The sequence below is a fragment of the Orcinus orca genome, chromosome 11, assembly GCF_937001465.1.
Source record: "Orcinus orca chromosome 11, mOrcOrc1.1, whole genome shotgun sequence".
Taxonomy (NCBI): Eukaryota; Metazoa; Chordata; class Mammalia; order Artiodactyla; family Delphinidae; genus Orcinus; species Orcinus orca.
Genome location: NC_064569.1, coordinates 42,889,784 through 42,915,188, shown reverse-complemented (window position 1 = coordinate 42,915,188; position 25,405 = coordinate 42,889,784). Strand labels below are relative to the sequence as shown.

Here is a 25,405-nt window from a genome sequence, read left to right as displayed (position 1 = left end):
TCAAATATTGTTTTTCATGTAATTTAAGAGATTAATGCATTTAAAAAATTATTTATGTTTTGGGGTCCGCAATGTATAAAGTTGTAATTTTGTGACATCAGCAGCTGAAAGGGGTAGGCACAGAACTGTAAAGGAGCGGAGTTTTTGTATGTTACTGAAGTTAAGATGGTATACATTCAAATTAGAGTATTAAAACTTTAGTATATTAAATGTAATCCCCATGGTAACCACAAAGAAAATAGTTGTAGAATATACACAAAAGGAAATGAGAAAGAAATTTAGACTTTTCACTACAAAAACTCAACACAAAAGAAGACAGTAATGCAAGAAATGAGGGGCAACAAAGCTATAAGACATATGGAAGACAAACAGCACAATGACAGAAGTAAGTTCCTCCTTATTAGTAATTACTTCAAATGTAAATGGATTAAACTCTCCACTCAAAAGACAGATTGACAGAATGGATAAAAACACTTGATCCAAAAAAGAATGCAGTATTGCCATTTGCAGCAACATGGATGAACCTAGAGAACATCATGCCAAGTGAAATAAGCCAGACAGAGAAAGACAAATATTATATGATATCAGTGATATGTGGAATCTAAAAAGTAATGCAAATGCATCTTTATAAAACAGAAACAGACTCACAGACCTAGAAAATAAACTTATGGTTACCAAAGGAAATGGAGGCATAAATTAGGAGTATGGGATTAACAGATACACACTACTATATATAAAATAGATAAGCAATAAGCATTTACTGTATAACACAGGAAACAATATTCAATATCTTATAATAACCTATCATTGAAAATAATGTGAAAAAATATATATGTATAACTGAATCACTTTGCTGTACACCAGAAACTAATGCAATATTGTAAATCAACTACACTTTAATAAAAACAAAACAAAACAAAATACCCTATATGATCCAACTGTATGCTGTCTACAAGAGACTTACTTGAGACCCAAAGACACAAACAGGTTGCAAGTGAATGGATGGGAACTTCCCTGGTGGTCCAGTGGGTAAGACTCTGTGCTCCCAATGCAGGGGGCCCAGATTCAATCCCTGGTCAGGGAACTAGATGCTGCATGCATGCCACAACTGAGTTCTCATGCCACAACTAAGAAGTCCACAACTAAGAGTTCACATGCCACAACTAAGAAGTCCATGTGCTGCGACAAAGATCCCACATGCTGCAACTAAGACTCAGTGCAGCCAAAATAAAAATAAATAAATAAATAAATATTTTTTAAAAGTGAATGGATGAAAAAAGATGCTCCATGCAAATAGTATCCAAAAGAGCAGAGTGGTGGCTCTACTAACACCAGAATAAATAGATTTTAGATCAAAATAGGTTACAAGAGACAAAGAAGGACATTATATACTAATAAAAGTTTCAGTGCAGTAAAAAGATGTATCAACTATGTATAAGACTCTTAGAAGAAAAATAGGACAAAAGCTTCATGATATTGGATTTGAGAGTGATTTCTTGGATATGACACCAGAGGAGCAAGTAAGAGAAAAAAATAGGTCGGATTTTATTAAAATTAAAACATTTTTGTACATTTAAAGACAATGTCCACAGTAAAAAGGCAACCAAGGAATGGGAGAAAATGTTTGCAAGTCATATATTGGATACAGGATTAATACCCAGAATGTTTAGAGAATTTCTAAAACTCAGCAACAGCAAAAAAACAACCTGATAAAAAAATAGGCGAGGGACTTCCCTGGTGGCGCAGTGGTTAAGAATCCGCCTGCCATGCAGCGTACATGGGTTTGAGCCCTGGTCCAGCAAGATCCCACATGCCGTGGAGCAACTAAGCCTGTGCGCCACAGCAACTGAGCCTGCATTCTAGAGCCCACGAGCCACAACTTCTGAGCCCGCATGCCACAACTACTGAAGCCCACGCTCTACAACAAGAAAAGCCACTGCAATGAGAAGCCTGCACACTGCAATGAAGAGTAGCCCCTGCTTGACGCAACTAAAGAAAGCTCATGCACAGCAACGCAGACCCAACACAGCCATAAATAAATAATTAATTAATTTTAAAAAAAAATAGGCGAAAACGTTGAATAGACATTTCTCCAAAGAAGATATACAAGTAGCCAACCAGCACATGAAAAAATGCTCAATATCACTCATCATTAGGGAAATGCAAATCAAAACTACAGTACTACTTCACACCCATTAGAATGGTTACTTAAAAAAAGAAAAACAGATGATAACTAGTGTTGGCAAGAATATGGAGAAATTGGAACTCTTCTGCCCTGTTGGTGGGAATGTAAGATGGTACAGCCAATGAGGAAAACAGTATGACAGTTCCTCAAAAAATTAAAAATAGGGTTACTATATGATCCAGCAATTCCACTTTTGGGTATATACCCAAAAGAACTGAAAGCAGAGATATTTGTACAACTGTATTCATAGCATTATTCACAATATCTAAAATGCAAAAGCAAACCAAGTGTCCATCTACTGATAAATGAACAAAAAAATGTGGAATATACATACAGTGGGCTATCATGCAGCCTTAAAAAGAAGGAAATTCTGCAATATGCTACAACGTGGAGGAACCTTGAAGATGTGCTGAGTGAAATAAGTCACAAAAAGACAAATACTGTATGATTTCACTCATATGAGGTGCTTAGAGTAGTCAGAATCATAAGGACAGAAAGTATAATGGTGGTGCCAGGGAATGGGGGGAGGGGAGAATGGGGAGTTATTGTCTAATGGGTATAGAGTTTCAGTTCTACAAAATAGAGTTGGAGACTTCCCTGGTGGTGCAGTGGTTGAAAATCTGCCTGCCAATGCAGGGAACATGGGTTCGAGCCCTGGTCCGGCAAGATTCCATATGCCTCGGAGCAGCTAAGCCCGTGTGCCACAACTATTGAGCCTATGCTTCAGAGCCTACGCTTTAGAGCCTGCAAGCCACAACTACTGAGCCCACGTGCCACAACTACTGAAGCCCACGCACCTAGAGCCCGTGCTCTGCAACAAGAGAAGCCACCGCAGTGAGAAGCCCACGCACCGCAACGAAGAGTAGCCTCCGCTCGCCACAACTAGAGAAAGCCCGCATGCAGCAATGAAGACCCAACACAGCCAAAAAATAAATTAAAAAAAGAAAAAGAGTTATGGGGGATGGATGGTGGTGATGGTTGCCAACAATATGAATGTATTTAATACCACTGAACTGTACATTTAAAACGGTTTATATGGTAAATTTTGTGTTATGTATATTTTACCACAATAAAAAAATAAAAAGAGAGCAAGAGGAGAGCAGAAAAGATTTATACTTACTGCTTTCCTGTGATACTAGGGAATCCCATGGAAGTTGAGATGACCAGGACTTTCTAAGTACATTGAAACCTGAAGTAAAATTATATTTTTCAATCCCATAATAAACAAGATTCATAAATAAAATAAAACTAAAATACCTATTTTTCCTCAGTTAAACTGACAAGAAATTATATTTGCCACCCTCTTTTCTACACTGCCCAATCCCTGGTTGGAGTTGGCCTGTATGACCTTTGGAGCTTGTTTCCTTTCTGCTGTGATTTATTAGGCAAAAGATACCACCCATGGGACTCATGATTTTTCACATTTGTCATAAACAGGAGGAGGGAACAGGAACGAAAATAAAATGAGTGATTGGGTGTGGCTGAGTGGTAAAAACTTCTGCTGCTTAGAGGAATAGTTGCATCATTGGTCTGTATGTTATGGAATAATGCATTAATGTTAATCCCAGATCCTAACAGTGAAGATCCAGCAATTCAGTGTTGACTGTGGGTTTGAATATCATTTTTCCACTCCCCAACCCCCAACTGGTTTGTTGATTTGATTGTAATATACCTTTTCCTCTTGTCAGATTCTCCAGGGTAAACTTTGTTCACAGAGGAATCCAGTTCTTGACATGGCTTGACTCCTGTGGGATGCTGATATTCTGCCCAGTAAAATTCAAGTAATTGAGATCCTAAAAGAAAATGCTTAAAAGGATGTGGTTAAAATTACCACTAGTGGTTTGGGGAGTGAAGAAGGAAAAGGTTGCTGTTGATGAATTGACATTTTTTGCACAGAGCATTTTAGTTGGTAATAAGGTTCAGCAATGGACTCAGATACCCAAAGAAAGTAAATTGACCCACAAGACATGGCACCAGTATCCTTTCATACAACAGCAATATAACTCCAGTGTACTGAAAGTGTCCTAAGTGCCTTTCTGTAATAAAGGGAATCTGGTGTCTAACAAAACAGTGGGAAGGATACACTGATTCTCACTTATTTGCATGATGAAATATACTTTGGAAGTGGAGATGGAAAGGGATCAGATCATTCTGAAAGTGTGCCCTGTTAAAGGTCTTAGAATCTAAAGGTGATAAAACTTTTCAACAGTTTTTCTCATACCACTATATAAAACTTGACCTAATCACTTAAAAAGGAATTTATTGAGCGCCTATTGTGTGCTCTCCACGGGGTTAAGCCCCAGCATGGGGTTGGTGGGGAAGGTAAGGAATAAGTGTAGGGGAACTCCTTGGCGGTCCAGTGGTTAGGACTCGGCGGTATTACTGCCGGGGCCGGATTCAATCCCTGGTTGGGGAACTAAGATTACAAAAGCCACATGTCATGGCCATAAAAAAAAAAAAAAAAAGGAGTAAGTGTAGGATACATTTTTAACCCTCTGGTAGTTTATAGTTTAAAGGATAAAACTATATCCTTTATAATGAGACCATGTAGACTAGAATTCTAAATTATATGGTGCAGATTGTTCAGAGTACCATACAAGTTCAGGAAAGGTAGACTACTGAAAATTAGAGAAGCTTTCAAAAAGCAATTGGATTTCAGCTGGACCTTGGAAAGTTGTAGTACTTGGATAAACTGAGGGGAGAGAGGAAGGCATGTCTGAGAATAGGGCGATTGTATGGAAGCATAAAATTGAAAACAGGTGGATTTTGCAGATCAGTAGAGACTGACCTGGATAGAAAGTGTTAGTGGAAAAATAGGAGAAAATAAAGTTATAAAAATACAAGAGGACCAGGGACTTCCCTGGTGGCGCAGTGGCTAAGAATCTACCTGCCAGTGCAGAGGACACAGGTTCAAGCCCTGGTCTGGGAAGATCCCACATGCCACGGAGCAACTAAGCCTGTGCAGCACAACTACTGAGCCTGCGCTCTAGAGTCCACAAACCACAACTACTGAGCCTGTGTGCTGCAACTACTGAAGCCCACACGCCTAGAGCCCGTGCTCTGCCACAGGAGAAGCCACTGCAATGAGAAGCCTGCGCACCTCATGAAAAGTAGCCCCCGCTCGCCACAACTAGAGAAAGCCCGCACGCAGCAACGAAGACCCAACGCAGCCAAAAATAAATAAATAAAATATTAAATTATTTTTAAAAAATCATTTACAAAAAATACAAGAGGACCAGAAAACTAATAGATTTTACATTGCTTTAAAATCTCCTTTGGAAATGATTTCAGCCCCCCCCACCCTCTGAGTCAAGAAATTCTTCCCAATGATTTAAATCCCCTTTGCTGCCATTTTGATCTTTTCCTGTTGTCTTAATTTTTGAAATTCTATTTGTTTCTTATTCTAAGCTCCTCCCATTAGCGTATTCTTGGTCCCCACTGGGCCCAGCCTTTAGTTCCATAGGAAAGAGCTGGTGTTTACAATATCAACTCTCCTTTTGAATGTTGATGATGAAAATACTCCTACCATTGTACACATGGATAAGAGTTTTATAAGTTGGGGATGCTTTGTAGCCCTTTAATGAGATATGCTAGTTGGCATTTATTCAACAGCTGTTTATTAAGCACCCACTATGTGCAGGTACTGTTCTAAGTGCTTGGAATACTTCCACGAGCAAACATATGAGGATTCTTGCCCTTGAGGGGCATATATTCTATCAGATGGCTTCTCTGCTAGACCAACTATCAAATAATGTCTCTCCTCTCAAAATTCCTTCTTTTTACAAGGGACTGATTTAGTCAGCTGCCAGAATCTTCTAAGACACTCAAACAGCCTTCCCCAAGCAGAAAATTCCTCAATCCACAGACAAAGAAATTTACCTTAGGTACAATTTGGTGGGTTTTTCCCCCTCCCTTTAGTTTATACTCCTTCATTCCCCTGACAACATTTTCTCTTAGAATATTTTGAGAAGAAGTTTCCTGTTCTTATTTTTCCTCTGTAAATTACCTTGCTCACACATGCAGCCTATGAGCTGCTGCTGCTGTGGTTGTATTTATTTGTTGAACAATCCTGTACTTTGAAATGATTCATTCAAGAGCCATGAAGCATTCAAAGCAGGATGTGTGACTCATTTCGTAAACAGCAGCATCTTGAAGTAGAAAGCAGGAGCCTAAGATTGACTAAGGTACAAACGAAAGTTATGTTGGATTGAGGTATGTGTATTTAGTCCCTTCCCTTCTCCCTTTCCCCACTTTCCCAAATATAAATGATGCATTGGGAATAGAAGCTCTGCAGTGAGGGTGAGAAGCCTTATTAAGACTGTTGCTGATCTCCCAGTTTCTTCTTTCAGGATATGTGATCAGCTGAAGTGATTAAATAGTGTTCAAAAAAAGGTCAGCTATTCTTGCCACCCTACTCAGCACCAAGATCACTGTATTCTATAGCTTTCTACCTATAGTTCTCAGTTTTCTCCCGCTTTCAAACTATTTTCTTTCATCAGAATATGCCCAAGTGTAGATACTGTAATAAAAGAAAGCTATTCTGTCCATGAAGCGCTGCCAGACCCACAAAGTTTGGAGAAGAGAGTAGTTAGGTTTCAGCGTAAGTGACTTTCAGACTATCATAAATATAAACTCAGTTGCCTGATAGTTTAGGCATTCAGGGCTCATTTCCTAATAACTAAAGAGTTCTGATTTGTCTCCTTCCCCCAGCCTACTCTTCTAAAACAAGGAAAGGGACGTGAATTAATCATAGGTCAGGATATAAGAGCATTTTTAAATGTGAGACAAATCCACATGGAAACTGGAGCTGTGGTGGCCAAAAACAACATTTCAGGAATGAATTTGGCTAGGGGTTGAGTGCATACTGCACAGAAATTTCATTAGTCACAAAACTTTACCAAGGATTTACTTGAAACTACTACATTTCTGATGCCCATATGCTTGTGCTTGGCTCAGAGTCAAAAGACAAACATTTAGCTTTAGTTTGGCCTGAGCTCTCATTTGCCCTGAGCCTTCTCTTCAAATCTGTTTAGTGTTGCTGTTTCAGAAAGCTTCTGGGAGACTAGTCTTAACGGGATTAGGAAAAGAACTCTAAGCACTGACTTACTTAGAATTATTCTACAAAGAAAAACTAATTTTTACTACAATACCGGTCTGCCTTGAGATTTAAAAAGGGAAAGAGGAGAGAACTAACTGAATACATGCTGTATGCCAGGTACTAAGTGTTTTATATAATTATTTCATTTAAAAGCTTAAGAAAAGTGGGGTATGAGGGGGCCTTCTGGGGTGCCCGAGATATTTCATCTCTCGATCTGGGTTGTAATTACACCAGCATGTACTTATATAAAAATTCATTGAGCTGTATACTTGAGATTTTTTACAGTTTGAATACATTATACATCAACTTTTTAAAAATTAAAAAATTTAAGGCTTCAGGGACTTCCCTGGTGGTGCAGTGGTTAAGAATCCACCTGCCAATGCAAGGGACACGGGTTCGAGCCCTGGTCCGGGAAGATCACACATGCCGCAGAGCAGCTAAGCCTGTGCAGCACAACTATTGAGCCTGCGCTCTAGAGCCCATGAGCCACAACTACTGAAGCCCGCACGCCTAGAGCCCGTGCTCCGCAACAAGAGAAGCCACCGCAGTGAGAGAAGCCCGCGCACAGCACGAAGAGTAGCCCCCGCTTGCCACAACTAGAGAAAGCCTGTACACAGCAACGAAGACCCAACACAGCCAAAAATAAATAAATAAAATAAATTTTTTAAAAAATTTAAGGCTTCATTCATTGACATGTATTCCTGATTTCCAGTTCACACCATGCTTGTTCTTCAAGCCATTCCTAACTTTATTTGGCTCTGCTTATTTTGTCAGTTTGCTAGTAGGTAGGATTCCAGTTTCTTTTCTTTTTTTTCATTAATTAATTTATTATTTATTTATTTATTTTGGCTGCGTTGGGTCTTCATTGCCGCGCGCGGACTTTTCTCTCTGGTTGTGGCGAGCGGGGGCTACTCTTCATTGCGGTGTGTGTGCTTCTCATTGCGGTGGCATCTCTTGTTGTGAGCACGGGCTCTAGGCACGTGGACTTCAGTAGTTGTGGTGCACCGGCTCAGTAGTTGCGACCTGCGGGATCTAGAGCACAGCCTCAGAAGTTGTGGCGCACAGGCTTAGTTGCTCCGCGGCATGTGGGATCTTCCCGGACCAAGGATCGAACCTGTGTCCCCTGCATTGGCAGGCGGACTCTTAACCACTGCACCACCAGGGAAGTCCCAGGGTTCCAGTTTCTCATCACAGCAGGATGGGTGAGAATGAAACTTCCTAGAAATGGAAACTTTTTATCAAAACTGTACTTTCACTGCCCATCCTAATACTAATACCACTTTTCAGATTGACTTCCTCATAGTCCTGATATTCCATTTTATGCTTCTTAACATTTCTTAAACTAAGAAAATTTCCTTTCTTGATTTTTTTTTCCCTCCATTGGGGAGTAAAATTCAGAAGTAGCCAAAATGGTTTTAATTTGCTTTTTCTGTTACCTCCTTGCTACTAACAAGGCAGTGCATGAGAATTCCATTTAGTCTTTTCTCCCAATTACAAACAGTACCTTCTGTCTCCATCTTCCTAATTTCCCTATCCTAAGTATTTGCAGATCAGTAGTACGTCAGCCATTTTATGAAATGAGGTTGGGAGTTTTCTGCCTGTGTTTTTTTCCTTCCAAGTTTCAGATCCAAAAACATGTGTTGGCAGTTTGGCAAGAGAAACTAAAAAACAGCCCTTTTTTTGGTTTGTTTCTTTCTTTCTTTCCCTGTTATCTTGTAGCAGGGTTTCTCAGCAGAGACACAAATGACATTTTGGGTCAGATAATTTTTTGTTTTGGAGAGCTGGCCAGTGCATTATAGGATATGTATCAGCATCCCAGGCCTCAACCCTCTGGAGTTCGGTAACATCCCCCAGGTTGTGACAAGCAAATATTTCTCCAAACATTGCCAAATGTCGGGGGCAGAGTTGCCCCTTGTTGAGAACCACTGCCATATAGTATAAACTGTATTTAGAAAAACTGTGTGTGTGGGGAAAAAGTCAAGTTTGGGGAATTCCGTGGCGGTCCAGTGGTTAGGACTCCACACTTTCACTGCTGAGGGCCTGGGTTCAATCCCTGGTTGGGGAACTAAGATCCCACAAGCCACGTGGCATGGCCACAAAAATAAATTAAAAAAAAAAAAAAGAATCAAGTTTGGCACATGATTAAAATTCCCATTAGATCTTCGAGCATGTTATCTAGGTCGGAGCTGTCCAAAAGAAATATATTGCAAATCACAAAATGCAAGCTACATATCTGATTTTAAATTTTCTAGTAGAAACATTAAAAATCAAAAACAAGTGACATTAATTTTAATAATATATTTTATTTGACCCAGTGTATTCAAAATATTGTCATTTCAACATATAATCAAAATAAAATTAATGAGATATTTTACATTCTCTTTTTTTTGTACTAAATCTTTGACTTAGTACAGTACATCTCAATTTAGACTAGCCGCATTTCAAGCGCTCAGTAGCCACACGCGGCTAGTGGCTGCCGTGTTGGATAGGGCAAATCTAAATCATCTTGGTCTATAGATAGGGTACAAATTAGCACATAATACTTTCCCTCTCCCATTTATGCCAAGAAGCTGTCCTGATTCACTTACTTGAGCAAATAAGGCTCTAAACTTTATTGTGTTGCTATTCAAATCTTCTCCCAAGGCATATAAAATGCCTTCCTGATCCACTGTAACTCAAATTCTTTAGCCCCCATTTTGAATAATATCAGCCCTCAGTTTTCTTGGAGATGGTGAATATCTACATGTTTATTGATAATTATCATTATTTACCCTACAACCAGAGTGAATGTTCCCTAAATTGAGTGGCTCTTTGCCATAACCTTAGTCATAGGTAAGAGCAGAGAACAAAGGAAGACCCACGAAGGGTATTAACAAATGGGAGAGCTAGATTTTTAAATGGGCAATAATTCAGGGCTTCCCTGGTGGCGCAGATGGTTGAGAGTCCGCCTGCCGATGCAGGGGACACGGGTTCGTGCCCCGGTCCGGGAAGATCCCGCATGCCACGGAGTGGCTGGGCCTGTGAGCCATGGCCACTGAGCCTGCACGTCCGGAGCCTGTGCTCCGCGACGGGAGAGGCCACAGCAGTGAGAGGCCCGCGTACCGCAAAAAAAAAAAAAAAAAAAAAAAAAAAGGGCAATAATTCAAAAAGGAAATCCTTTTGGGAGCCCCTAATCTATTTTTTAATAAGGTCAAATTTTTATCACTTAATAATTTTAGATGTTTTAATTGAGAAATTGCTTTTAGAGGTATGGTTTCCTAAGCATGTGGTTCAAGATTGATCTAGAGAATTCTTGAGTTAACTCTTAATAAACGAGAGAGAATATAAGGAACAATGAAAATCATAGCCAGAGTGACATTCACTTTGATTTTAAAAAAAAAAAACTTCAGTAAACTTTTATTCTCTCCCTCCTACTCTGGGCATACAAGAATTATGTTAGAAATAGCAGGGAGAGATGACCGGAGCCGAGACCAGGCCAGTGCCCTGCTTCTTAAAATTCTGCCCTTTTGGCTCATCCTCTGAATCATACTACCTGATTTAGTCCGGAGGGATTCTTAACTTTTGTGGTGTCATAACCCCCAATGGCAGTTTGGTGAGGCCTATGAACCCCTTCTCAGAATAATATTTTTAATTTTTTTTTTTTTTTTTTTTTGCGGTACACGGGCCTCTCACTGTTGTGGCCTCTCCTGCCGCGGAGGCTCCGGACGCGCAGGCCCAGCGGCCACGGCCCACGGGCCCAGCCGCTCCGTGGCATGTGGGATCTTCCCGGACTGGGGCACAAACCCGTGTCCCCTGCATCGGCAGGCGGACTCTCAACCACTGCGCCACCAGGGAAGCCCCCAGAATAATATTTTTAAATCAATAAAATAAAAGACATAGGACTATAAAGGAAGCAATTATTTTGATATATAGTTATTAAAAATGTTTTTAAAATATTTGATAATTAACATGTGCTTTTTTAAGCATAATGCTGTCTATAAGTTCTAGTGGTAGGTCTAGTGACTATCATAATTTTGAAGTACTGATGAGTATAAAGGCTATTTTGAGATATCTGCAATAACTATAATGTGATATGAAAATATGTGCAATTTCTATTATGAATTAGGAATGCTAAATTTCAGTTAGAGTTTAGTGAAAATAAAGACGTGATTTTTTTTTTCTACCCACATTCACAGTTATCAAAACCCTCTGAGATGCTGATAGGTGGGAGATCCCTTCAGTCACCTTCAGTCCTCTTCATATCCCAGCTTTTGATTTGGAAAAAATAAAGAGCTCAAAGGGGAATAGGGTGGTGTGGAAGGGAGTGGGGGGTGTGCAGCAGAGAACTAGAGAACTAGAGGACAAACAAGAACTAGAGGACAAGCAAGTCAGGACTGTGCAGAGAAGTTGTAACAAGAAGCGGAGTTGCCTTTTAAAATATTAAATAGTCCTGGGCTTCCCTGGTGGCGCAGTGGCTGAGAGTCCGCCTGCTGATGCAGGGGACGTGGGTTCGTGCCCCGGTCCGGGAGGATCCCACATGCCACGGAGCGGCTGGGCCCGTGAGCCATGGCCACTGAGCCTGAGCGTCCGGAGCCTGTGCTCCGCAGCGGGAGAGGCCACAGCAGTGACAGGCCCGCATACAGAAAAAATATATATATATATTAAACAGTCCTAACGAGAGCGAAACCTGGAGGTTTAAAATCTTTCTCCAAGGGACTTCCTTGGTGGCGCAGTGGTTAAGTATTCACCTGCCAATGCAGGGGACACAGGTTCGAGCCCTGGTCAGGGAAGATCCCACATGCCTGTGGAGCAACTAAGCCCGTGCGCCACAACTACTGAGCCAGCGTGCCACAACTACTGAAGCCCGTACTCCTAGAGCCTGTGCTTCACAAGAGAAGCCACTGCAATGAGAAGCCCACACACCGCAACAGAGTAGCCCCTGCTCACACAACTAGAGAGAAAGCCCACGCGCAGCAACAAAGACCCAATGCAGCCAACAAAAATGAATAAATAAATAAAATAAAATAAATTCTAAAATAAAATAAAATTGTCCTCCAAGCAGTTTTGGATAAGCTGTATTTCCAATAGTAGAAAAGGACTTTTTTGCATGAAAGTCATTCTTCTGTATTCTGGAACATTGTGCCAATTTTTTAAAGCTACCTACAGGAAATTTCCTTCAAGTTACCTATAAATGTATTTTTGAAAAAAGATTGTTATTACCATTACATTTTGAAAACGTATACCCGTCTAATCCACTGTTCTTCCTATCCTTGTGAAATGATGGTTTTTTCCTCCTTTTTAGACTAGTTCTGCTCATTTCCTTTTACTGAATACCCGGCAATCCCAGACCCTCCACGGTGACTTGTTTAACCTAGAAATATACCCATGGTTAACAGACTGTTCCCCCCCCTTCCCCACCCCCACCCTAATTTCATTAGGAACAATCTGTGACTGACAAAGTTAATATCTACGGTTCACCAGCAATAGAAAAAAGTTCTTGGCTAAATATCCCCACACTTTATTCGGTTTTGTCCTAGATGCATTGGAAACCACCAAGGCAGTGTTCTTTTGACTGTTGTACTTCTTGATTCTTCGTATTTTAATTGAAATTTTCCTTCACCCTTCAGGCCTATAGGCCTAGCCTGGAAGGATTTTAGGTCTTAAGCTGGCTTTAGTTATGATGGGGCTCAGAGCAAATTTGGGAAAAGCTACTTTTAGATAAAATAAAGGAATTTAAACAGTTCAGTGTTGCTTTCTTGACTGCATAGGTGCTAGGATGGGGCCAACTCCTGTCTGGTTTGCAGTCAGGAAGAGCTGTGGATAGAGGGCTTAAGGTAGTTTTGGTGGGAAGTGTGTATCTATCTAATGAGGAAAGTGAAAAGAGAGGACTAACCAATCATTATTTTTAGATACAAAAAGACAAATAGCACCATGTTTTGGAGCCTGGCTGGTGAAAGAGCTGTGGAAAACTGCAGCATCCAAGCTGTTACTGTGTTGCAGGCATGTTTTAATGAAGGAACTAGCCAGCCAGCCTCAGAGGAAATTTTGAGTGTATCATTGTTCTGAATTACTGCTGTTCATCTGTTCCCTTCACCTCCCCCTTCTGAAGAAGGGGTGGGAGCATAAATTATTGTCCAGTAACACTGTCTTACTTAGTCATAAACTGAGGCAGACCTAGCCTCACATTTTCATTGTCCTTTCACCCAAACCCTTAAATAAGTAAAATCTCTATACCATCTCCTTTTTCCCTTCCCTCATCCTGGCCACAGGCTTCTCCCTACCCAACAAAAATTTTTTGCTTGCATTTTTATTCTGCCATTATATAGCCAACAACATTGCACTGGCCCCTTTATGGCTGATGGAGCCCAGGCGGCCTGCCCGATTAAGGGAGACAGCATTTGGCCAATGGGGCTGGTGTGTGCCATTACTGCTGGCTGTTGGGCCTCTGTCCTCTACAGCTCCATCCTGGCTCATTAAAACCCTGAGCCAAAGATCTGGGCAGACGCCTGCTGCAGCACTGTGGGGGCCAGGAAGTTAAATTGTTCTCCTAATCCTGCATAATTTATCTCCCTGTTAGCCCGCTCATAAACAGTCCAATTCAGCCCCACTGTGGTCTGAATTTCCTATTTTTGTGATGACCAACTAGTACCCAGCCTTTCCCTTCTCCTTTATTATTTTTATTAAAAATTATTTTCCCCTTGTTTGCTACGAGTTTGCCTTAATGTTTTTTTCATTTGGAACCTCCTTCCTGGATCCCACTTCACCAACAATCTGTCCATTTCTCTAGTTTGGACCTGATATTACAGAGCAGTTGGTGCTATGGTCTTCCCCTTACCCTCTCCTCCAAGATTTCTAGTGCTTTGTTTTCTCCTTCCCTATTTTCTCTTTTTTAATCCATCTCCTCTCCTTTTCCATCATTTCCATTTTTTCCTCCTTTCTATTCCTTCTCCAGTCCCTCTTTCCAGGGACCAACCTTGTTGCAGGATGTTTGGTAGGACATTTTGAAAAGGCATTGAATGGCTTATTTTTTTTTCACATCTCTGCTTCTGTTTCGTTTCAGAGATTTACAAACGAGGACCACCTGGCAGTTCATAAACACAAGCATGAGATGACATTGAAATTTGGCCCAGCCCGAACTGACTCAGTCATCATTGCAGGTATTTGCTGCCCCAGAAGCCATGTGCCTTGATATCACCAGACAGTTAAGATTAATACCAGGGACCAGATGTACTGGGAGCTGTACTCCCCTTCTCCCATTAAGAGCCCTTATGTGATCTGCATTTAATCAGGAAAGAGGAACACTGAAAGCTCCCAAGTTTCTATTGTGTCCTCCACTCTCAGTTTTTAATACGATTGGGTTCTGTGGTTTTTGAGGTGGGTGTGTTGAGGTTTTGTTTTAGCTTTCTTTCAGTCTATTCCCTCCTTGCCTTCTTTTTATTAGGACTTTGGAAGATTTACAGACAAAAGACGCCTTTGACATTTCTCCCTACCCACAGTGAAGGGGTGAACAAAAGAAAGCAAGAGAGCCGACCTAGCCTGGCTACTTCTCTTCCACTGGGTGTCAGTGTCGTCTTCCCCCCACCCCCAGTAGGCAGAGTGTCAGTTTGTAAATTCAACTTCCCTTTATGAACCCAGACACCATTGAGGACAAACAAGACACTTAGTCAGTGGGACTTTTCTAGGCCGATTTGGGTGACCTGGAACCTCTCACTGGTTTTTTTGGATATTGTTTTGCTTACCTATGCCATTCTCAAGGGAGCATTCTCAGCAACTGCTCTCAAACCGTGCAGCAGTTCTGTTGTGCCATTTTCAGCTAGACAAACAAACCAAAATGGGTTTTTTCTTTTGATACCGTGAGGGGTTCTGACTTAGCCTGAGTTAAAGCAAGCTTACCCCAATGTTTAACCAATGGGGGATTTAGTTGGTGATTACTGTATTATATCAGTTAATAACTCAGGTAAGGCACAATTTCTCTAAGTACTACTAGCCAAAATGCTGCCTGAGACACAGAGAAGGAAAGAGAGGACCTCCTACCATACTTCTGTACATGAAGAAAGGGGCTTGCACTACAGATCTCCTGTTCCTTATTAATTCAGCAAGTATTTGTTGAGTGTCTACTGTTTGCACCAGGCACTTTGCTCGAGTTGGGGACATTGTCATTGATGATCCTGAAGAAAGCCTGGGGGAGGTCCTTGGAAAGAGTGGAGAGGACGTGAGTGTATATGTAGGCAACACATACTTAAGTTTATTGTCAGGGCGTGTATACATGAAAAAATTTTTAGTATTTGCAGCCAAGTATAAGTGAATAATACAAACAATATCAATACTAAGAGAATTATTATTAAGTGAAATTGATTGGAGCAGTTTATGAAAGAGTTAAATTTGGGTCAAAGTTATCAAGTTGGAGAGGTTATTCCAAATGCGTGGAAAGGCCTATGCCGCCCTCCAGCAGTGGGGAGAGAAATTGATACAGGACAATGCCAAGGAGATAAAATGTTTCCCTGTTATTCTTCACATTCTGTTTTGGAGTGTTCGCCCCATTGCACACTTCAGCTATCCTATCTAGTCTGGTGATTCTCGTATCTCTAAATTAAGACCTGGTTATCTCACATGTATTTCAACACCTTATTGAACACTTACTTGGCTGTCTTTCTGTCATTCAAATCTTCATGTCAATGACTGTCAATTAGGGAACTCCTTGTCCCCTAAACCAGCGGTCCCCAACCTTTTTGGCACCAGGAACCGGTTTCATGGAAGACAGTTTTTCCTAGGACCACGGGCAGGGTGGGAGTGGGGGGGTAGGGGTAGGGTTCAGGGGGTGATGGGAGCGATGGGGGGCAGCAGATAAAGCTTTGCTCGGCTCACCTGCCGCTCACCTCCTGCTGTGCGGCCCAGCTCCTAACAGGCTGCGAACTGGTAACGGCCCGCCCACGGGTTGGGGACCCCTGCCCTAAACCAGTTCCTCTCCTTTGTTATTCACTGATAGCAGTATTAGCAAAATCTTGAGTTGTTTTATTCTTTCTTCAAATTCTGACTGTTCTGTTCTTTTCTGTTCTTCCTGCCATCCACTGTCACTGTGCTTGAATTCCTCCATAGTCTCCTAGCTGGCCTCCTTGACTCGTCTCTCATTCTAATCCACCTTTCATTCTGTCGAAAAGCCAGACTTCCTGAAATTCTTCTCTGCTCAAAATCTGTCATTATCTTCCTGTTTTCTCTTACTTTAAGGCTATTTATATTTGGGTTTTCAGGCTTTCTATAACCTAGCCCCATGGTGTCCACCCAACTTTATTTTATTTATTTATTTTTAAGTGTCTAGCCAGTTTATACACCACACTGGTAGTAGAATCAGGGCTGGTTCTCTTTCCACTGAATCAGGTACCTGCCTCTTTTAATATGATAATCTTCTAGGTGTGATAATAATCTTCTAGAAGTAGATTTCAACTTGATATCAGAAAATTTCTCACAGAATTCATTCAAAATGTTAGAGGCTGCCTTAGAGGTAGTGAAGTCCCCAGGACTGGAGATGGGGCTGGGAAGGGCACTGGGACATGGCTGGAGGGGCACAGGAACCATGGAGCTAATGAGGCTTAACATTCAGGGCCCTGTACTCACATGGTTCCTCCTTAAGATCTTAGGAGGGGCCCTAACAATGTATTAACATGGTGATATGTTTTTGTAGTACTTGCAAAAATAAGATATTTTAAAATTCTTTTTCTTAAGGAGGGCCCCCCAGAATTATATAAGTTTCAGGCCTAGATCCACTCCTAGGTAGCACAGAGTTTTGCAAAGCACTAGGCAAGGAGACCAGAGAACCTGGGTTCCAGTCATGGCACTGCTTTGGCCCAAATGGGCAAAATGGCACTTGCTCTGCTTCCCTCACAGGGAGTAAAATCACAAATGTTAAATGGGCTGAAAAACATAAAATGTGAAAAAATATAAGTAAGTAACATAACTTAGATTTCCTGTCTGTGTTATGGGATAATCATCGCTGTTTCTCAGGTTATTGAAGATAACACATCAAAAAGTGTGTCCTCAGGGCATTTTCCTGTCTCATTTCCCCTGCTACAACTTCCTCTAACCCCTAGCCCCCAACACTACAGCCACTAGAACACTCATTTGTCATCATCTGTTGCCACTTTTATATATATATATATATATATTTTTTTTTGGCCACACTGCACGGCTTGTGGGATTTCAGTTCCCCAACCAGGGATTGAACCCAGGCCCTTGGCAGTGAGAGCGCAGAGTCCTAACCACTGGACCGCCAGGGAGTTCCTGCCACTTTTATATATTTGTTCAGAGGGCTCCCACTGTCTGTAAAGTCTATCTTTGCTGGAAAAAATCCTTATCAACAAGGCCTAGTTCTGCCAGATCCTCTCCTCCTACCCCAGAAATGACCTCCCTTAGCACTGTTTCTTGTTGATCTTACAGACTAGGACTCTGAGGCCTGATGTAACACATAGCTGAGTTCTGGGGGCCCCACAAGATAATCCTCAGGAATCTTGATCTTCTGCCATCCCCGGGCTCTTAGCATCAGAGCATAGACACCTGGTTCTTGATGTATACATGATAGGGGTCACTGTGCTTATCCACTTTGCGGGAGCGGGTGTATCCCAGGATGAGGCTGCCCACAGTGGCAGCAAATAGGAACATGATGAAGAGAATGTACCTGTAGGAGTTGTCATCGCGGCCAGGTAGGGTGGCCTGCCTCTCCTCAGTCAGGTTGTCTGACCCTGGCCGGCAGAGCAAGTTGCTGTGAAGAGTGGCATTTAGAGCCTTTATCACAGTGTGCAGGCTCTCATACCAGGTCTCAGTCCCATTTGGTGGTCTCCATAGCAACAGGGATTCAGGTGGGGGAAGAATCGGAGGATGCTCTCCTTCAGAAGCCTTCCTTGTTTCTCGTCCTCTCTGATCAACCCTAACTCTCTCCATTTAGGGGTACCATTCTGTAGTCCTGCCGGTCGGCAAGGCTCCTGGGGGCGCCGTCTGTTCATTGGACACCTCGTCCTGGGCTCGTGGGTGCCCCACACTGCACCCCAAGGCACTCCGCCAGCCCCTCTGCTCGGAGCCTGCGGTCAGCACCGCCTGCGCCCCCTCCACTATGCGCCCCACCCAACTTTAGATGCAACTTACATCCCTAACATGGGATGTAAGTTGACATAGACATACCTTTTTCTCCTCATCTATATATTGGTGCCCATACCCTGCCTCTCTCCGTGCCTTCACCTGACTTACTCCTCTTATCTTCCTAATCTCCTCTCTTCTCTACCATCTGAAGCCATTCTTTAAAGGCCCAGCTCAAGTCCCGCTTCTTGAAACCTTTCCTAACTGCTGTCATTAATTTGTCTTTATTTAGTTTCTATAACAATTTTTTTCTCTACTGTACATGGCACCTATTTTTTTGTATACTATGATACTATATATATAAATTGATTTCCTCAACTGAAAAACATACTCTTAGTTCTCTATGGCAAGAACCATGTCTTATATTTGGCCCAGACTCCTATACTCCTATCTCCCCCTCCCCCAAATATACACACAAGTGTATGCTTATAGCACCAAAACACAGAATGTATTCAGTAAACACCTGTTGATTTCTTTGGAATCACCAGAGCAGGCTAAGGGTTTTCTTATACATTTTCTGGCTGTTTGGCTGTTTGTTCATGAATGGGAAAAGTTTATATGAGCCTCAGACCAGAGATCCAAAAGGCCCTCTTCTGCCATAGCCATGCCCTTAGCTGCCCCGTCCTGTTCCACTTGAGTCGTGACTTTTTCATGTGCCCTTACTGAAGTACTCTCTAAGTATAAGGGAATATTACCTCCACTCACCCAGAGATGGAGGGAAAGTGGCTTTATCGTTGGCCAACCAAAGCTGCCAGAGAACCTTTTAAAACTATTTTGGGAGGTAGTGGTAATTTTTCCAAACATTCTTTTGATTCAGAAGAGGTTTTGTTTAAATAAAAAAAAATTATGTTGTTTCCATGGAAAATCCCACTGGACTATTCCCAGTTGATCATGCTAGAAGGAGCGATTTTAGCCCCAGGTCTCACTCCTTAAAATATCATTTAAACATTGTTCTATCCCTATTATTCAATTTAGTGGTTTGGAGTATGAGATGAATCCCTGAGGTGATTAGTATGTCAAGGAAAACTATCATAATAGAGTTAGGACCAGGGAACAAGATTCAACTGACCTAAGAGAGAAGAACTAGAAAAACTGGGTGGGGAGAGAGAAGCTCAAATCTAAAATTCAGGTCGCTTAAAAAGTTCCCATGGCTTACCAAGAGACTTCCTCTTCCCAAGGGCAGAGGCACTGTGCTGAGGAAAGATTTGTGCAGCCTCTGAGAGGATATTTTGGCTGGCAAATCTAAATCCAAATATCCTGGTTTCTCGAATTTGCTCTCAGACCCAGGTCTCTATGAAATGAGCTCTATTGTTTGCAGTTTCCTTTTCTAGCTCATGATCTTGCTGTCTTGTTCCCCAGACCCTAGATTTGCCTGGAATGCCTTCAGAAGGTAATAGACCCTTACCTCAGTGACAACTGAAAGACAAGGCACCATTTCTTACTTGGTAGCTTTAGCCAGTAGACTCAACCATCTGATCCTCAGTTTCTTCTCATCAGATTTTAACGTCCATCTGCGTATACCTACTCACTTCAGACCTAGCAGGGAGTAAGTGTAAAGAGAAAATGTCACTTAACTGTACTTGATTTTCCTATCTAGAGGTTTCACAGACTCCACCTGGGTGGGCGGTTTTGTTTTGCTTGGGGGTGAGGGAGCTGAAACCGGCCTCTGGGAGAAAGGTGGTTACATAGATAGTCACACAAAAACATTGTTCTAACTTCCCTCTGCTGGCCTTGAGGCAACACAGCACAGACACCCTCTGGTGGTCTAACACCAGTCTTTACTTACTAGAGCTCAATTAAAGCAAATTTGCCTGAACACAGAGATTCACTCCAAATAGAAGAATAAAAGTGTGTTCTCTATGTGCTCTCAAGTTTTAATTTCAGGTCAAAACTAAAATAGAGGTTCCTTTTCTTTTCATGTCTACAGATCAAACTCCTACTCCGACTAGATTCCTGAAGAACTGTGAAGAGGTGGGGCTCTTCAATGAACTAGCTAGCTCCTTTGAACATGAATTCAAGAAAGCTGCAGATGAGGATGAAAAAAAGGCAAGAGACGGGACTTTTGCTGAAAAACTGGTAGTGTTCAGATCTAGGCAACTTTCATTGTGTCCTGGGATAATTAATAATTAAGCAAATTAATAATTAATTAGCTTAATTGGTTAAAGCACAAAATTATAGGCTTGGTTCTGTAGAACCAGATAGTACTCACAGATCCCAGTCAGCCACTCAGGTCTTTAGGTGGTCCCGATGATGGATCAGCACAAGTGTTGGATCTTCATCAAAAATCAGTCTTCTTGCTCTTCCAGTGGAGCATTTTCAGTAATCTGTTTTTTAATTATTTTTGTTCTGAATATGTTGAAGATGTTAAAAAAGATTATAAATTACTCAGATTTTGTTAGATAACATCTTTTTTGCTAAATCCCACTCTTTTCTGAGCTAATCAGACTTGTCACCTGGACTGTTTTATTCAATCAGCCAATCAATAAACATTTATTGAATTTCAACTCTTCTTTGTTTCAGTGTATATCACTCTTACCTTCAAGTAGCTCTCTAGTAATATTCAACACATTAAGCTTAAGGAAGGATGTTCTTAAAGCCTTTCAAAGGAGATCAACAAGGATGGTGAAAGAACTAGAAATTAGGTCACTTTGGGAACATTTAAAGAAACTGAGGACATTTTGCTTGGAAAAGAAATTTTATTGGAACAAAACTGCAGTCTTCAAACATTGCTAGTTGAAGTGCTTTCCTGTAAAAGAGGGGTTAAACTTTATATTCTCTGTGCCCCAGGGGTAGAAATAGGACCAGGATAGGAAGCTATAACAAAGTGTGTTCATTTATGTGTAGGCCACTTAGTATAGATATTGTAGAGAGGATTAAAATATTGGAATCACTTCAGATTCTGAGGTGCTGTGATTCTGATTTTAACCTTTATATTCAAGATCCCTAGAGAATCCTTTAGTGTGGAAGATCAGAGGAAATAGTTTAAGAAGGAGGGTCAAAGAAAAATAATTCCCAAGGAATAAGGGGTTTTGGAAAAAAAGGAAATTGAGACGGTCAAAGTTTACTGTACTTTAGAATTAGAATTCTGGGTTATTAGTCACTATGTAAAATCATGTTTGTGTTCCATAATAATTCAGAAAAAAATTCCAGTATATCTCAAAACATATATACATTAACACATGTACCTCCCATAATTGCGTGGTACAGTGAGGCATGGAATCCCATGAGAATATAGGAAAGCCAAGACATAAGAAAAAATTTCCAGGAGGAGCTCTTTCCCTCTTAAGAGAGAGATAGCAGGTAAATCAAGAGAGTTTGTGCATGATTTTTTCATCCATCTTAAATTATAAGAATGAAGTTTTCTTATCACTGGGGGTCTTTCCAAGTTCCATAGCTTTTCTGTGATCTTCATTTCATGCTGTCTCCCGCAAACTAAAAGAAAGTGGGGAAACGGTGGCATATATTTGTAGTTCTTTCAAACAGCAGAACTAGCCACAGTCTGCTTGTCATTCTTTTTCTTCAGAGACCCAGGTCCATCATCAATCAGTTGCTTCAACCTATGTGGTATAATTTTATTTTACAGTTTCCTTACCTCATCCCCCCTGTCATTTCTCCCTCCCCCTAAACAAAGAAATCAGTCAAATTGTTTCCACCAGGATGTGAAGGATTTTAAACCAAACTCATTATAGGCAAATTCAAGAAAATTAACCTCCTTTTAAGGCTCCAGGTCTTTTCCACTTCCATTTTAGCTCACTTGACACAGGAAGCCATTCATAGTTAGGCCTCTACTCATTGGGCATCTCTCAGTGTTTCTCCCTGCTGGGTCAGGGGTGGTCTTCACGTCTACTTGATGAGAAGCACAGGCTCAGTGGAAAATTGTCTCCAGGAGTGTTTAATGAGCCCCAAACTTTTCTGAACCACAGCTTTTCTAGGAGATTCCTCTAGCAGATTTTAAACTTGTGATTGTATTCACTTAGAGGCCTCTCCTTCCTACAGCCCTCTGACTTCAGGGATCTGAGAATTAGCCCAACTGGACCTGACATCTGTGTAGAAAAAATGAGGGCAGAAATGAAATCATCTATGCTTTTGCTCATCCTTATCAGATTGGAGAGAAAGAACCATTACCACTACATTACCATGTATTAGCCACTAGATTATCTTCAGTTTGCTCAAATACCAATATTTCTAGTGATTAAGATAGCAAGGGATAAATTAAAAACAAGCTCCTCTTTCATCAAGAAACCTAGGATATGGGAAGAATAGAACAAAGGACGCACTTTGTCATGAAACTGAACTGCAGTGCCAGCTCTCCTGTTGTGGCGCAGTATCAGGGTCATCTCAGATGGTTTATTGTTTTCTTCAAAGCCACTTATGGCTCCACAGTTCTGTGAGTTGATTGCACTACTGCCAGAAAAGTACTCTTTCCTTTCTGGTTTTCTCCAGTCGTGCTCCTAGAACCAAGTTCTAATTTCTTTCACTGATGAAATGACCAGCCTTTCCTTTCTTTGTTATCCCCAAACCCTAACTTCTAGCCTCTAGCACCAGATTTTGGGGTGAGAACACCATCAAGCATGGGGAGTTCCCCAGAAAAGATATTTCCTGTCTTGTTGACAGTACTTTAATAGCCAGTTTGATTTGGTTTGCTTTTGATAATTGGGTAACCTAGTCATTCTGATCGGCAGAAAATTTGTTCACAGCTCGCTAGTAGCCAATGGAGCTGGTTGCGAATACGAAGGCACTGGATTCAGGAATCGTGCTTTCCTGAAAAATAATATAGTCATTGTATTTGCATGGATAAATGACATCTTTTTTTATTTTCTCCTTTCAGGGCCTTTATAAGCATTTTAAGGTTGCTTTTTTTTTTTTCCCTTTCGGAATTTTTATAAATGTTCACCCGTGGCGAGGCAGATATAACTTCATTTTATAGGAGGGAAACAGAAGCCCTGAGAAGTTAAAGGATTTGGCCAGAGTTGTACATAAAACCTGGGCTCCACATTTCTTTGACTTTCAGTTTGGTGCTTTGACCAAGGACTGAACTTCCTTAGAAGTATATTCCCTCATCTTTTAACTGGGAAGATAGAGCTTTAACTTGAAGGGAATCATGAGGTTGAACTATGCTCACTTCTCTCTTTTAACAGGCTGCTTCTGGGCCCCTTGACATGTCTCTGCCTTCTACACCAGACATCAAAATCAAAGAAGAAGAGCCAGTGGAGGTAGACTCATCCCCACCTGACAGTCCTGCCTCTAGCCCCTGCTCCCCACCACTCAGGGAGAAGGTAAAACTCTACCAAGAGTCATCTCAAACGTTAATTGATAGATGAAGTTTTGATGCGTTTGTTGTATAAATATTGTGTGATACAGGAGGATTGATTTTATATATATATATATTTTTTTTTTTTTTTTTTTTTTTTTTTTGCGGTACGCGGGCCTCCCGCTGCTGTGGCCTCTCCCGTTGCGGAGCACAGGCTCCGGACACGCAGGCTCAGCGGCCATGGCTCACAGGCCCAGCCACTCCGCGGCATGTGGGATCTTCCTGGACCGGGGCACGAACCTGTGTCCCCTGCATCGGCAGGCGGACTCTCAACCACTGCGCCACCAGGGAAGCCCAATTATATTTAAATAAATGTTAATTGTTTAGAAGATTTATATAAATTACACCTATTCTCTGACCCAGCAACTCCACTTCTAAGTCTGTATGGAAGAGAAATTAGTGCATATGTCCACCAAAAGAAGTATATAAGAAAGTTCATAGCAGTTGTATTCGTAATAGTCAAAAAACTGGAAGCAGTCCAAATGTCCATCAACAAGACTTGTTGCATATATAAAAAGTCATTTAGTTTTATTTTATGCTTTAGATTAACGTACTTTATGTATGTTGTACTACTTCAATTGATAAGTGGAAAAGAAAAATCACATAATTCATAAATTGAACATTGAACAATTTAGAAAAAATGTCTTCCCAGAGGGAAGTTTTCTAGTGATTCAAAGGGAGTATCTGTCAGGATTCTGATTATTATTATTATTATTTTGTGTGTGTGTGTGTGGTACACGGGCCTCTCACTGTTGTGGCCTCTCCCGTTGTGCAGCACAGGCTCCGGACGCGCAGGCCCAGCGACCATGGCTCATGGGCCTAGCTGCTCCGCGGCATGTGTGATCTTCCCGGACCGGGGCACGAACCCATGTTCCCTGCATCGGCAGGTGGACTCTCAACCACTGCGCCACCAGGGAAGCCCTGATTATTATTTTTTTAAAGGAAACTTTGTGAAGTATTTTTAATAAATTTATTGAAATATCACACACATACAGAAAAGCACATAAATTGTAAGTATACAGCTTACTGAATTTTCACAAAGTTTACAGCTTATGTAACCAACACCTTGATAATTTCATCATAACCTCAGAAGGCCCATCATACCTCCTTCCAGTCTCTACTGTGCTACCAGTGGTTATTAATTTTAATATCCACTGTGGATAGAGCATCTGTACCTCATCTTACCTCCCTCCAAAACTGGTTTGCTAACATCTCAAAACTACCCTCTCCATAAACATTACAACTGTATCCCCCCTCCTCTTTTCATCAGCAGCCAGGTCCTAGAGGCTGTTTAGAGATGTTTCCAGGGCCACTGTAGCCACTGGCAGTCTAAGGTCCTTACAACTTAACAATGGGAAGCAGTTTGTTTTATCACAATATGATCATTATTCAAACTTCCGTAGCCCTTTCTTTAATGGGTCTATAGGAGACATTGGGTTAAGACCAATTGGGTTGCCTTATCACCAGTCTTATACCTGTCTTTTCCCATTAGAGATCAGTGGACACTTGAGCATCAAGTTTAGAATGAGAGTATCTAGATCATGAAAAATTATAACACTCCTGGGACTTCCCGGGCGGTCCAGTGTTTAAGACTCCACGCTTCCACTGCAGATCCCTGGTTGGGGAACTAAGATCCCACATGCTGCACGGCATGGTCCCCTGCCAAAAAAAATTATAACACTCCTTAGAATTTATATGGTACTCTAGT

General features: G+C 41.4%; 2 protein-coding genes across 11 annotated transcripts in view; one reads left to right on the top strand and one right to left on the bottom strand.

Annotated features, from left to right (window-relative positions):
* The window catches only part of LOC101281592 (cyclic AMP-dependent transcription factor ATF-7), a 100,205-nt gene that overhangs the window by 54,774 nt on the left and 20,026 nt on the right, over positions 1 to 25,405 (top strand). For 7 of the 10 annotated variants that reach the window (XR_007470117.1, XR_007470116.1, XM_004274240.4 and 4 more), the window contains exons 3-5: positions 14,323 to 14,419; positions 20,314 to 20,432; positions 23,525 to 23,662. Coding sequence is in view for 8 of the 10 variants with exons in the window: in XM_004274240.4 (XP_004274288.1) it covers positions 14,323 to 14,419; positions 20,314 to 20,432; positions 23,525 to 23,662 (354 nt within the window). In the remaining 2 variants the exon portion in view is untranslated. The remainder of the gene's footprint in view (positions 1 to 14,322; positions 14,420 to 20,313; positions 20,433 to 23,524; positions 23,663 to 25,405) is intronic. The other 3 variants (XM_049694441.1, XM_049694442.1, XM_049694440.1) reach the window with 1 other exon arrangement.
* On the bottom strand, positions 17,796 to 18,235 carry LOC105748202 (potassium voltage-gated channel subfamily E member 3-like). Its single transcript, XM_012534574.2, has one exon. It carries the CDS (start codon positions 18,192 to 18,194, stop codon positions 17,796 to 17,798), a length of 399 nt encoding a protein of 132 aa, XP_012390028.1. The 5' UTR covers positions 18,195 to 18,235.